Raw genomic sequence first — 13,738 nt, 5'->3', positions numbered from 1 at the left:
CTAATTTTTAAGTATCAGTGTAATGACTCAACCTTACAGTTCTGTATTCTTAAGGGAATTTTTTTTTTAATTGACAGGTCTTTCTAGGGAATTTTTATAATTTGCAGGATGTTCTTGACATTGCACAAAATTTGAAATTAACGTATAACACATTGATGTTTGCAAATGAGTTAGCTTTCTCAATTCTGTGGTTTATAAGTAAGATCTTAAAGAAATCCTATTCATTCGTTTCACAAGCATTCGTTAAGTGTTTCCTGTGTGCCCAGGGTATACTATGCTTGGGGCTATAGATACAAGAACTACAATAGTGTCCTTGCCCCTTAAGGTATTCCTAGTCTAAATAAGAGCATTCTTAAAAATGGCTTTTTAAAGTTGCAGGTAGTGGGAGATTTAAGAAAAAAAAATTTTTTTTTTAAGAACTTTTATTGAGATACAGTTAACAGACAATAAACTGCATATATATAGAGTGTACAATTTGGTGTTTCTTTTCTTATTAGTAGTGCATGTATGGCAATCCTAATCTCCCAGTTCATTCCCCCCAACCCTCCCTGCTTTCCCCACTTGGTGTCCATATGTTTGTTCTCTGTATCTGTGTCTCTATTTCTGCCTTGCAAACCGGTTGGTTTGTACCATTTTTCTGTATTCTGCATATATGTGTTAATATACGATATTTGTTTTTCTTTTTCTTTTTTTTTTAATAAATTTATTTTATTGGCCATTTTGGGTCTTTTTTTGCTTTGCGCGGGCTTTCTTTAGTTGCAGTGAGTGGGGGCTACTCTTCGTTGTGGTGCGTGGGGTCCTCATTGCTATGGCTTCTCTTGTTGTGGAGCATGGGCTCTAGGCACATGGGCTTCAGTAGTTGCAGCACATGGGCTCAATAGTTGTGGCGCATGGGCTTAGTTGCTCCATGGCATGTGGGATCTTCCTGGAGCAGGGATCGAACCCATGTCCCCTGCATTGGCAGGCAGATTCTTAACCACTGAGCCACCTAGGAAGCCCCACGATATTTGTTTTTCTGACTCACTTCACTCTGTATGACAGTCTCTAGGTCCATCCATGTCTCTACAAATGTCCCAGTTTCATTCCTTTTTACAGCTGAGTAATATTCCATTGTATATATATATCACATCTTTTTTATCCATTCATCTGTTGATGGACGTTTAGGTTGCTTCCATGTCCTGGCTATTGTAAATAGTGCTGCAGTGAACATTGGAGTGCATGTGTCTTTTTGAATTATGGTGTTCTCTGGGTATATGCCCAGCAGTAGGATTGCTGGGTCTTATGGTAACTCTATTTTTAGTTTTGCAAGGAACCTCCATACTGTTCTCCATAGTGGCTGTATCAGTTTGCATTCCCACCAACAGTGCAAGAGCGTTCCCTTTTCTCCACACCCTCTCCAGCATTTACTGTTTATAGATTTTCTGATGATGCGCATTCTAACCGGTGTGAGGTGATACCTCATTGCAGTTTTGAAGGAAAAAGAAATTAATTATTGATTTTGTTTTTTTAAAATTCACCTGTAAATACTGGTATAGATCTTTGAATTGTAATCTGGAAAAACTTTGGTTTTCTGTCCAGTGCTTATTGACATGAATGCATCCTTTAGTGAATATATATTGTTTTGTGTATAGCACTGTGTTAGGTGCTCTTGGGATAAGGAAGACTTAGACTTCGCTTTTAATGATCTTATAGTCTAGTTGAAGAAATAAGGAATATACTTTAAAAGATAGTTAGGATTACAAAGAAGTAAAGTGAAGAGTTATGTGAATGGTATAGTTTAGAACATGAGTTTTTTTTTTTGAAAGAATGTTTTTAGCAGTATGATATAACTCTCTGAAAAAGCACACTTTTTTAAAATAAATTTGACATCGTTTAAATTTATTTATTTATTTAATTTTATTTATTTATCTATTTATCGGTGCGTTGGGTCTTCGTTGCTGTTCAGGCTTTCTCTACTTTCAGCAAGCGGTGGCTGCTCTTGCAGTGCGCAGGCTTCTCATTGCAATGGTTTCTCTTGAGGAGCACAGGGTCTAGGAGCATGGGCTTCAGTAGTTGCAGTTTGCAGGCTCAGTAGTTGTGGTGCACAGGCTTAGTTGCTCAGGAGCATGTGGGATCTTTCCAGACCAAGGATCAAACCCGTGTCCCCTGCATTGGCAGGCGGATTCTTAACCACTGCACCACCAGGGAAGTCCTAACATAGGTTCTTTAAGAGCTAAAAGATGCTGACTGTGGCACAAGTGAGAAAAGAAAAAATGGATAAATTGGACTTCATCAAAAGAAAAAACTGTTGTTCTGCAAACTATACCATCAAGAAAGCAAAAAGACAACCCACAGAATGGGAGAAAATATTTGCAAGTCACATGTGATAAGGAGCTTTTATTTGGAATATTATAAAGAACCCTTATAACGCAATGAAAAAAAAAGCTAACACAATTTGAAAATGCACAATGGCTCTGAATAATTTCTCCAGAGAAGACATGTATGTGTCCAATAAGCACATGAAAAGATGCTTGATATCATTATTCACCAGGAAGATGCAAATCAGAATCACAGTAAGCGGGGCTTCCTGGGTTGACGCAGTGGTTGAGAACCCGCCTGCCAATGCAGGGGACACGGGTTCAATCCCTGCTCCAGGAAGATCCCGCATGCCGCAGAGCAACTAAGCCTGTGTGCCACAACTATTGAGCCTGCACTTTAGAGCCCGTGAGCCACAACTGTTGAGCCCATGTGCTGCAACTACTGAAGCCCACGCGCCTAGAGCCCGTGCTCTGCAACAAGAGAAGCTACGGCAATGAGGAGCCCACTCACCACAATGAAGAGTAGCCCCCGCTCACTGCAACTAAAGAAAGCCTGCACACAGCGAAAAGGAGACCCAACACAGCCAATTAAAAAAAAAAAAAAAAAATCACAGTGAGCTATCACTTCACATCCACGGCTATAAGTCAAAATGACACATAATTAGTATTGAAAAGGATGTGGAGAAATTGGAACCTTCATACATGCTAGTGGGAATGTTAAATAGGGCAGCCACTTAGGAAAACAGTTCATCAGTTCATCAAAATGTTAAACATAGAGTTACCATATGACCCAGCAATTTTACTCCTAAGTATCTTATACCTAAGAACAATTAAAACATACATCTAGAGGAAAACTTGTATAGGAAAGTTCATGACAGCATTATTCATTATAGTCAAAAGATGGAAACAACTCACATATCCATTAACTGATCAGTAAAATGTGGCATATCCATACATGGAATATTCAGCTATGAAAAGGAATGAAGTTCTGATATATGCTACAATAGGCAAGAACCTTGAAAACATGTTAAATGAAAGAAGCCAATCATAAAAGTCTACATAATTGTATGATTCCATTACATTTATTTGAAATGTCCAGAATAGGCAAATCTATAGAGACAGAATAGATTAGCAGTTGCCTAGGGTAGTAGGTAGAGAGGAATGAATAGTGACTGCTAAGGGGCACAGAGTTTCTTTTTTGGAAGTGAAAATGTCATGGGGGATGGTTGCACAACTCTGAATGTACTAAAATGTTGAACTGTACACTTTAAATGGGTGAATTGTATGGTAGGTGAATTACATCTCAATAAAGCGATTTTTAAAGTGATGGCCTGGCCTTTGGGCCAGAACTGCCATCTTCCAGTAATTCGCCAAAATGATCAACACAAAGGGAAAGAAGAGGGGCACCCACTCTATGTTCTCTAGAGCTTTTAGAAAACATGGAGGTGTTCCTTTGGCCACAAAAATACATGCAGATCTACAGAAAAGGTGATATTATAGCTGTCAAGGGAATGGGCACTGTTCAAAAAGGAATGCACCATAAATGTTACCATGGCAAAACTGGAAGAGTCTACAGTGCTACCCAGCATCCTGTTGGCATTGTTGTAAACAAACAAGTTAAGGGCAAGATTCTTGCGAAGAGAATTAATCTGCATATTGAGCATATTAAGCACTCTAAGAGCTGAGATAGCTTCCTGAAATGTGTGAAGGAAAATGATCAGAAAAAGAGGGAGGCCAAAGAGAAAGGTACTTGGGTTCAGCTGAAGCACCAGCCTACTCCACCCAGAGAAACACACTTCTTGAGAACCAATGGAAAGGAGCCTGAACTGTTGGAGCCCATTCCCTATGAATTCATGGCATGATAGGTGTAAAGAAAATAAAAAACCTGGAGACCTGGATTATAAAAAACAAAAAAAGAAAGAAAGAAAAGAAAGAAAGAAAGATAAAAGAAAAAAAATTGTTGGCCTGGAATAGAAAGCTATCACAAGACCTTCAAGGGAAAAGGCAGAGCTGATTTGGGCCTTAAAAAGGGGGAAAAATCAAATTGATAGACTACAAGGCATTTTACGTATGTTTGTTTTTCTTTTGTATTTTTTCTTTTAAAAGTAATATATGCTCACAATGAAAAAATTATTGAAGAATATTAGTTGAAAAGTGAGAGATGCTCTTCCTACTCCTTATCTCTGACCTCCCACATATATACTCTGAGCAGGTAGGGTTTTTTGTAAAAATATACTGTATATGTGTATACAGACATGTCCACGTATGTATGTACATATTCACAAATACAGGCTTATTAAAATAGGACTGTGTAAGGAGGAGCCTGGGTGAAGTAAGTCAAGATTAAAGGAGTGGGAGATAAGACTTGCAGTCAGATCATGAAGAGCCTAATGGGTTTAGAATTTAGTTCAATAGACAAAAGAGTGAGAGAGTACATTATATTTTAGAACGAGTTATCCTAATAACTTGTGTAGGTACTGTGGTAGTTACCAAGATTGGATCACACTTTATTCTCTTCAGGAGCAGCCTGGTTGGAAAAATGACAGACATATAAGGCAGAAAAGACAAGAGCTGTGAGAGCTCTGAGGAGGAGGGAAGAGAAGGTCTGAGGTGGTTAGAGAGGATTTCATAGGACTGAATTTGGGGTATCATTTTGTTGACCTTAAATGGATGGGTAATTAGAGATATGGTGATAGCAAAATGCAAGCTGTCTTTGAATACTATCAAGAAAATCCTTATAGTTGAAACGGAGCATTTCAACTATAGGAAATAATGTCAGGGTAGAACTAGTGATAATACCTGGTATTTATTGAGCAGTGCCAAGATTCTAAACAAGGCTGTAGCAGACATTGAGGTGTTTGTGTATTTCTTTATTTGTATTTAATTTTGGCTAGTCCAAGAGTTTAATATTATTCTCTGTATCGTCAGAGCCTAACCTTGTGCCTGGCACTTAGCAGGTGGTTCAGTATATATCTATTAAGTGGATGATTTCCAAAGTCCTTTTTTTAGCTCTGAGTTAGAAGGATTCTTCCCATCATAGAATTCAACATAAAGCTCGGATCAACAACTCGATGATTGGTGATGACTTAGAGGGGTGAGATAGAGAGGGTGGGAAGGAGTCATGGGAGGGAGGGGATATGGGGATATATGTATAAAAATAGCTGATTCACTTTGTTGTACAGAGGAAACTGGCACAACAGTGTAAAACAATTATACTCCAATAAAGAGCTTAAAAAACAAACTCATCTTCCCAGCAGCCATCCAGAAGACAGCTCCATTTCAGTACTGCACTGTAATTCTTGCTTTCCCATTTTTACGGATTTCCTACATTTTCAGAAACTCTCTCATAAACTACTTTATTCCCATACCACCACATCCTATCCTGACCTTGGCCCACTTAGGCCTGTTTTCCTTTCTTGCCCTCAGTGGAAATTGCTTGAGAAATTTGTTTTCAAGTTAAAAGCATCCTCTGTCCCTCTTATTTATTCTTCCACACATAAGTTCATGATCCTTATGTACCTGATGCCTGATTCTTTTGTCTTATTTCATACACCTAAGCTTTAAACACTCTGCTATATTTTTTGTTATCTTTCTTCTTAGCTTCTTTTGCTAGGGTGTGTGCTCTGGGGATAGAGCCTGTGTTTGGTGCTCTGGGGTTTGAGCCAAAACACAGATGTCAAAGAAGGAATCCTCAGGATCTAGTTACTGGCTCGATTTAAGGAAAGAAGCAGCTAGAGATGTCACAAAAGATCTAAGCCAGGGCTATGTTAATGCTGCCACAATACAGTGAAAACACTGATGGAAACTGAGTAGATTCTGAGAAGTAGGTTACCATAACAGAGGTGTCAATATTCATTGTCCTTAAGAATAAATCCAGTTCTCCTTGTTAGATTGCGCGAAGATATTTTCTGAACACAGAATTTTTTTCACAAGTGATGTGAGTGGTTCCGTTCATTGAGGGCCTACTATGTATGCCCAGTTGCTGGTCACAGTGCTTTAAAATGTATTATGTGAGCCCCACAGTAACCCTGTGAAGTTTTGTAGGTGAAAAAACTGAGGCACAGTTGGAAGTAAGGGGTAAAACCAGCATTTGATTCCAGGCCTCTCTGATTCGTTAACCCATACTTTTTTTCTTTAATCAGATTTATTGAAATATAATTTACATTTAGTAAAATCCACCCTTTTGAAAATGTATGATTTGATGAATTTGGGCAAATGCATACAGTAGCATTACTACCAGTACAGTCAAAATGTAGAACATTTCCATCACCCCAAATAGTTCTCTGAAGTCTATTTGTAGTCGATCCTCTATCTCCACTCCCAGCCCTTGGTAATCACTGATTTGTTTTCTGCCAGTAGAGTTTTGCCTTTTCGAGAATGCCACATCAGTGGAATCATACATTATATAGCCTTTTGTGTCTGACTTCTTAGCATAATGCTTTTTTAATTTAATTTTTTTAACACATAATGCTTTTAAACTTATGTTGTTGCATGCACGAGTAGTTCATTCCTTTTTATTGCTGAGGGTATTTTGTTGTAAGGATATATTCGTTTGTTCATCCATCCTTTTGTTGGTGGACATTAGGTTGTTATCAGCATTTAACTATTACAAATAAAACTGCTATAAACTGCTTTATAGCAGTCCTTTTACAGGTGTTTGTTTTGAGATATGTTTTCATCTCTCTTGGGTAACTCCCTAAGAGTGGGATTGTTAGGTTGTATGTTAAGTGTATGTTTTACCTTATGAGCTGCCAGACTGTTTTTCAGAGTGGCACATTTGGTAGTCCTACAACCATTTATAAAAGTGCAGTTGCGTTTTATCCTTGGCAGCACTTAGTATTATCAGTCTTTTACTTTAGCTGTTAAAATAGATGTGTGATAGAATCTCTGAGCAGCTTTTTTTTTAATTATAGCTTTAATTTGCGTTTTCCTGATGTTAATCAGTGTTGAGCATCTGCTGTAGCCTGTAGCAGAAGCTAGTTGAGGCACCCCCATTATGTTAGCCCTTATTCAGCCCTTATTCTCTGCACCCTTTTGACCTACAGATGTTCCCGCCCCCCTTCTTGCTTAATCGCACTCTGAGAATGATCGCCTTCTAGCTAAGGTTGTACTATGCACCTGATGTTTACCCCTCCAAACAGCACTCCCTAACCCTCCTTTCTTCTGGGAGCATTCTTCATTCTAGAAGGAATGTCACAGGATGATAACCTCAAGGACACCCAGAAACCCCAGTTTTTAATTTTGATGAAGTCCAGTATGTCAGAGTTTTCTCTTACAGTTTTTGCTTTTTGTTTCCTATCTAGGAAATCTTTGCCTGACCCAAGGTCACAAAGATTTTCTTTTGTTTTCTTTTTGAAGTTTCATAGTCTGAGTTCTTATATTAAGTATATGCTCCATTTCAGGTTAATTTTTGAATATGGTGGGAGGTAAGGTTGAGGTTTACTTCCTTTTTTTTTTCTTTTTTCTTTTTTTTAAATTAATTTTTATTGGAGTATAGTTGCTTTACAATGTTTTCTTAGTTTCTGCTGTACAGCAAAGTGAATCAGCTATATGGAGGTTTACTACTTTTAAAATTTTTATTTATTTATTGGCTGCATTGGGTCTTTGTTGCTGCATGCGGGCTTTCTCTAGTTGCGGTGAGCGGGGGCTACTCTTTGTTGTGGTGCACAGGCTTCTTATTGCGGTGGCCTCTCTTGTTGCAGAGCATGGGCTCTAGGCATATGGGCTTCAGTAGTTGTGGCACATGGGCTCAATAGTTGTGGCTCATGGGCTCCAGAGTGCAGGCTCAGTAGTTGTGGCCCATGGGCTTAGTTGCTCTGCGGCATGTGGGATCTTCCCAGACCAGGGATCAAACCTATGTCCCCTGCATTGGCAGGTGGATTCTTAACCACTCTGCCACCAGGGAATTCCCAGAGGTTTACTTCTTTACATAGAGCTGTCCAACCATTCCATCTCCCAGAGCCTGTAGTCTTAATTGTTATACCACCTGCCTCCCTGTCTCATCTCCCATTTTTATGTATGTGGCTTTGTACAAGTCCTCTGAGTCTCCTGCTTAGCATGTGCAGGCCTGCTTTGCTTTATTGTGCTTTGTAGATACTGGTTTTTTTGTTTGTTTTTGTTTGTTTTTTAACAAATTGAAGATTTGTGGCAACCCTATGTCAATCAAGCAAGTGTGTTGCTGTCATTTTTCCAGTAGCATTTGCTCACTTTGGAAGGCACCTGTGCTCACCACTGTACCACCAGCGCCATTTGCTCACTTTGTGTCTGTCATATTTTGGTAATTCTTGCAATATTTCAAGCTTTTTCATTATTATATTATGGTGTTCTGTAGTCAGTGATCTTTGGTGTTACTATTGTAATTGTTTTGGTAGGCCACAAACCACATGCATATAAGATGTCAAATTTAATCGATAAATGTTGAGTATTCTGACTGCTCTACCAACCAGCCATTCCCCCATCTTTCTCCCTTTCCTCAGGCCTTCCAATTCCTTGAGACACAACAATATTGAAATCAGACCAGTTAATAACCCTATAATGACCTTTAAATGGTCAAGTGAAAGGAAGAGTCACACGTCTCTCACTTTAAATCAAAAGCTAGAAATGATTAAGCTTAGTGAGGAAGGCACATCAAAAGCCAAGATAGGCTGAAAGCTGGGCCTGTTGTGCCAAATGGTTAGCCAAGTTGTGAATACAAAGGAAAAGTTCTTGAAGGAAATTAAAAGTGCTACTCCAGTGAACTCATGAATGATAAGAGTGTTGAAACAGCCTTATTGCTGATATGGAGAAGGTTTTAGTGGTCTGGATAGAATATCAGACCAGCCACACATTCCCTTAGGTGAAAGCCTAATCCAGAGCAAAGTCCTAACTCTCTTCAGTTCTTTGAAGGCTGAGAGAGGTAAGGAAGCTTGCAGAAGAAAATTTTGAAAGTAGCAGAGGTTCTTGAGGTTTAAGGAAAGAAGCTGTCTCTGAAACTTCAAAGTGCAAGGTGAAGCAGCAAGTGCTGATGTAGAAGCTGCAGCCAGTTATACAGAAGATCCAGCTAAAATCATTAATGAAGGTGGCTTCACTGTACAGTAGGTTTTCAGCGTAGGTAAAACAGCCTTATACTGGAAGAAGATGCCATCTAGGACTTTTATAGCTAGAGAGGAGAAGTCAGTGCCTGACTTGAAAGCTTCAAAGGACAGGCCGACTGCTGTTAGGGAGTAATGTGGCATGTGACTTTAAGTGGAAGCCAGTGCTCATTGACTATTCCAAAAATCTTAAGGGCCCTTAAGAATTATGCTAAATCTGCTGTGCCTGTGCTCTATAACTGGAGTAACTTGGATGACAGCATCTCTGTTTACAACATGGTTTATTGAATATTTTAAACCCACTGTTGAGACCTACTGCTCAGGAAAAAAAAAGGGTTTTTTTTTTGTTTTTTTTTTCTTTTCAAAATATTACTGCTCATCGACCATGGATGTGGTCACCCAAGAGTACTGATGGAGATGTACAGTGAGAGTCATGTTTTCATGCCTGCTAACACAGCATCCATTCTGCAGCCCATGGATCAAGAAGTCATTTTGACTTTCAAGTCTTTTTAAGAAATACATTTTGTAAGGCTGTAGCTGCCATAGATAGTAATTACAGTGATGGATCTAGGTAAATTGAAAACCTCTTGGAAAGGATTCGCCATTCTAGATGCCATCAAAAACATTCGTGATTCATAGGAAGAGATAAAAATAAGAACTTTTTTTTTTCTTTAAGACATAATACTATTGCATACTTCTACAGTATAGGGTAAACAAGTTTTATATGCACTGTGAAGCCAAAAAATTGTGTGACTTGGTTTATTTCAGCAATCACTTTATTGCAGTGGTGTGGAACTGAACCCACTGTATCTCTGAGGTTTGCCTGTAGTGTCATAATGATTAGAGGGAGTGTATAGCAGCACCTAGTGCAGTGTCTGCAATGTAGCAGGCATTCAAGCAATGATAACTGTGACTGTTATTATTGGTAAAAAAATTTTTTTTTCAAATCTCTCATTCAGCTAACATACTGAACACTTGTTACATGTGCTGGAGAAACATTGGTGAACAAAGTAAAGTTTCTGTGCTGATAACGTTACCTATTAATATACAAATCATAAGATATGGTATTAGTATAACTTAAGTGACATTGAAATTGAAGATGCGTTTTGGTGCAGCTATGGAAGCTTACAATTGATTTCTGTAATAATGTATTAGTTTAAAAATTAGTTTCTTAAAATGTCTTAGTAGAGAAATTGGCCAGCCTTGGAATCATAGAGGCAAACACCAGAGGAGTATCCCCAGCATCATCCGAGGAGGGAATACTCTGAGCCAGTTCACTCCTATTTCTAGGAGATGAGGCAGTCAGCTGTCCCTGGAAGTAGGCCACCGAGATCATTCGTCACATTTCACTTGTGATGCACCATGAGTTTCTAGTCCATTCAGTCGTTCTAATTTCTTTTTTAATAAATAGTTAGCCTTTTAAGGATTAAATTATTAAAATGTGGTACTTTACGTAATGTGGCTCTAAGTACCCAGTGAATGAATGACTTTTGTGGAAGATGTTGAGGGCAGGGGATGTGCTTTGGAGTTAGAAGGGATTAAATTCCTCCTTTTTTCTTTACTAGCTGTAAGGAGTTGGAGAGGTTACTTAATGTCTCTGAGCCTCAGTTTCTCTATGCTCCCTTTATAGCAATGTTACCATTAAATGAGATCACTTTTACTAAGTTCCTGGCCCTGGGATGTGTTATTTATCTTCAGTTATTTGCAGTGTAAACTATAGTGAATTTTATTTATGTGAGGTATTTGTTTATTTTCAGAGCCGTCTAAAAGAAATTGAACAAAATCTCTCTAAAATAATGAGACTCGACAATGAAATTAAAGCTTTGGATAGCCGAAAGAAGCAAATGGAAAAAGATAATAGTGAACTGGAACAGAAAATGGAAAAGGTTTGTGGTGGTAGAATTTTGTTCTGTTAAAGAATTTTGAAATTATTATAATGAACCTCATTTGATTCCATTTTGCCACTCATATTTTGAAACAAACATACAAATCTTGATGTTTATGTTACTTCCATGTTTATGTTAAAAGGAAGGATATTGAATAAGCTTTGGTTCATATTTTTTACCTCAGAGTGATACCTTGTTATACATTAAAGCTCTTTATTTTGGTTCTCTACAGGTTTTTCAAGGGTCTGATGAGCAACTAAATGACTTATATCACAATCACCAGAGAACAGTAAGGGAGAAAGAAAGGAGATTGATAGACTGTCAGCGTGAACTGGAAAAGTTAAATAAAGAATCTAGGCTTCTCAATCAAGAAAAATCAGAACTACTTGTTGAACAGGGTAGGACAGTGTTTATTTGGTCTTTTTCCCTATTATAATATAATGCATTTTCTGCATGAATGATGACTCTCCAGGGAATTATGCTGCGTGAAAAAAGTCAATCTCAAAAGATGATATATACTATGTTTCCATTTTATATGACATTTTGGAACGCCAAAATTCTAGAAATGTAGAACAGATCAGTGATTGCCAGAGTTACCCAGTAGGAGGAAGAGCAGGAGGCAGGTTAGTATGGTTATGGTTTTAAAAGAAACAAGAGGGGTTTTTGTGGTACTGGAACTGTTCAGTATCTTGAGTAGTATCTTGACTGTCATGGTGTTTATAAGAACCAACACAGTTGATAAAATTATATAAAACTTAATATACACACAGATATGAATAAAACTGGGGAAATAAGAATAAGATTGATGGATTGTATCAGTGTCAGTAACCTCTTTGTGATATGCTATAGTTTTGCAGATTACTAAAAGAAAACACTGTGTTTCTACTCAGCAGCAGTTCTGACACCAGATGTGTGGGGTTTTCCACACCGAGCAATTCTCCAATTTTCAGTAGACACCAAGTGGCCTGTCATTTAATTCACTTCTGACACTCCCTGTTCAGAGTTAGCACAGACCCCACAGGTTAAGGGCTCAGTCCCATGAGACTGTCCCCTACTTCGTTTCAGATGCCCAACCCCAAGTTCCAGGTTGTCTGCCACTGTACTTCTGACCAGCTGGCTATATATAAATCAGGGTTTCCCACAACCCCATTCTCAGGTTCAATAATTTTCTATAACAGCTCCTAGAACTCAGGGAAACACTTACTGTTACCAGTTTTTTAAGGATGTAGCTCAGGAACAGCCAGATGGAAGAGATGCATAAGGCAAGGTATGGAAGAGGAGCACTGAGTTTCCATGCCTTCTCCACATGGGCGACTTGCCCCGCACCTCGATGTAGTATTCACGAACCTGGAAACTCTTTGAATACCATTGCTTAGGGTTTTTATGGAAGTTCCATTTTGTAGACATGATTGATTAACTCATTGGCCATTGGTGATTGAACTCAGACTTCAGCCCCTCCCCAGAAGTGGGAGGGGTGGGTACGGAAACTTCCTACTCTCTAAACACATAGTTGGTTCCTCTGATGACCAGGTTCCATCCTCCAAGAGTCACTTCACTAGAATAAACTCAGGTACAGTTGAAAGGGACTTACAATGAATAATGAAAGATACTCCTCTCACCCCTATCACTGAGAAATTATCTGAGTTTTTGGAGCTCTGTACCAGGAACCAAGGACAAAAACCAAATATGTATTTTCTGCTATATCTCAATACCATAGTTACTGCTGGGGGAAACAGCAAAGGATATAAGAGATCTTGCTCTATTATTTTTTACAACTACATGTGAACGTACAGTTGTCTCAGTTTTTTAAGAAATCAGCTGATGAGAGAATTACTGCGATTGTGTTTTTTAAAGGTCGTCTACAGCTACAAGCAGATCGTCATCAAGAATATGTGCGAGCTAGAGATTCATTAATTCAGTCTTTGGCAACACAACTAGAATTGGATGGCTTTGGGCGTGGACCATTCAGTGAAAGACAGATAAAAAATTTTCACAAACTTGTGAGAGAGAGGCAAGAAAAGGAAGCAGAAACTGCCAGCCAACTGATGGTAAGTATTGTTATTTTCTTTTGTTTGTATTAGATTGTCTAGTTGAATTGTTTTAATTTTTTTTTGAGATTAATTTGTGCCTTTATTTGCCAGTATAACTACAGTGGCCTACAAACTTTTTTGATCTAAAAAGTACATTTTACATCACAATCCAACAAACAGACATACACATATAATATGTATACATATATAAAAGTGAAAAAAAGTTTTGCCAAAAATATCTACCCTGAGTGTTCTTTTTGTTCTTTTTTTTTTTTTTTTTTTTTTTTTTAAACCAGGGATGAACTGTGCTGACACATCATAATCACCAAAGTTCCCAGTTCATCTTAGGGTTCACTTTAAAGAAGTAAATAGTGTTGCACATTCTGTAGGTTTGGACAAAAGTATAATGACATAAAATCATTATAATGTCATACAAAGTGCTTCACTGCTCATAA

At 38.2% G+C, this 13,738-nt stretch overlaps 1 protein-coding gene across 3 annotated transcripts in view; it reads left to right on the top strand.

Moving 5' to 3' along the window:
• RAD50 (RAD50 double strand break repair protein) overlaps positions 1-13,738 on the top strand; it is a 119,837-nt gene that overhangs the window by 49,884 nt on the left and 56,215 nt on the right. For all 3 annotated transcript variants that reach the window (XM_057735411.1, XM_057735401.1, XM_057735422.1), the window contains 3 exons: positions 11,125-11,253; positions 11,486-11,651; positions 13,108-13,301. In XM_057735411.1, coding sequence (XP_057591394.1) covers positions 11,125-11,253; positions 11,486-11,651; positions 13,108-13,301 — 489 coding nt within the window. The remainder of the gene's footprint in view (positions 1-11,124; positions 11,254-11,485; positions 11,652-13,107; positions 13,302-13,738) is intronic.

The sequence above is a fragment of the Hippopotamus amphibius genome, chromosome 1 (genome assembly GCF_030028045.1).
Source record: "Hippopotamus amphibius kiboko isolate mHipAmp2 chromosome 1, mHipAmp2.hap2, whole genome shotgun sequence".
Taxonomy (NCBI): domain Eukaryota; kingdom Metazoa; phylum Chordata; class Mammalia; order Artiodactyla; family Hippopotamidae; genus Hippopotamus; species Hippopotamus amphibius.
Note: the sequence above shows the minus strand (reverse complement) of the source record. Positions and strands in the feature narration are given on the sequence as shown.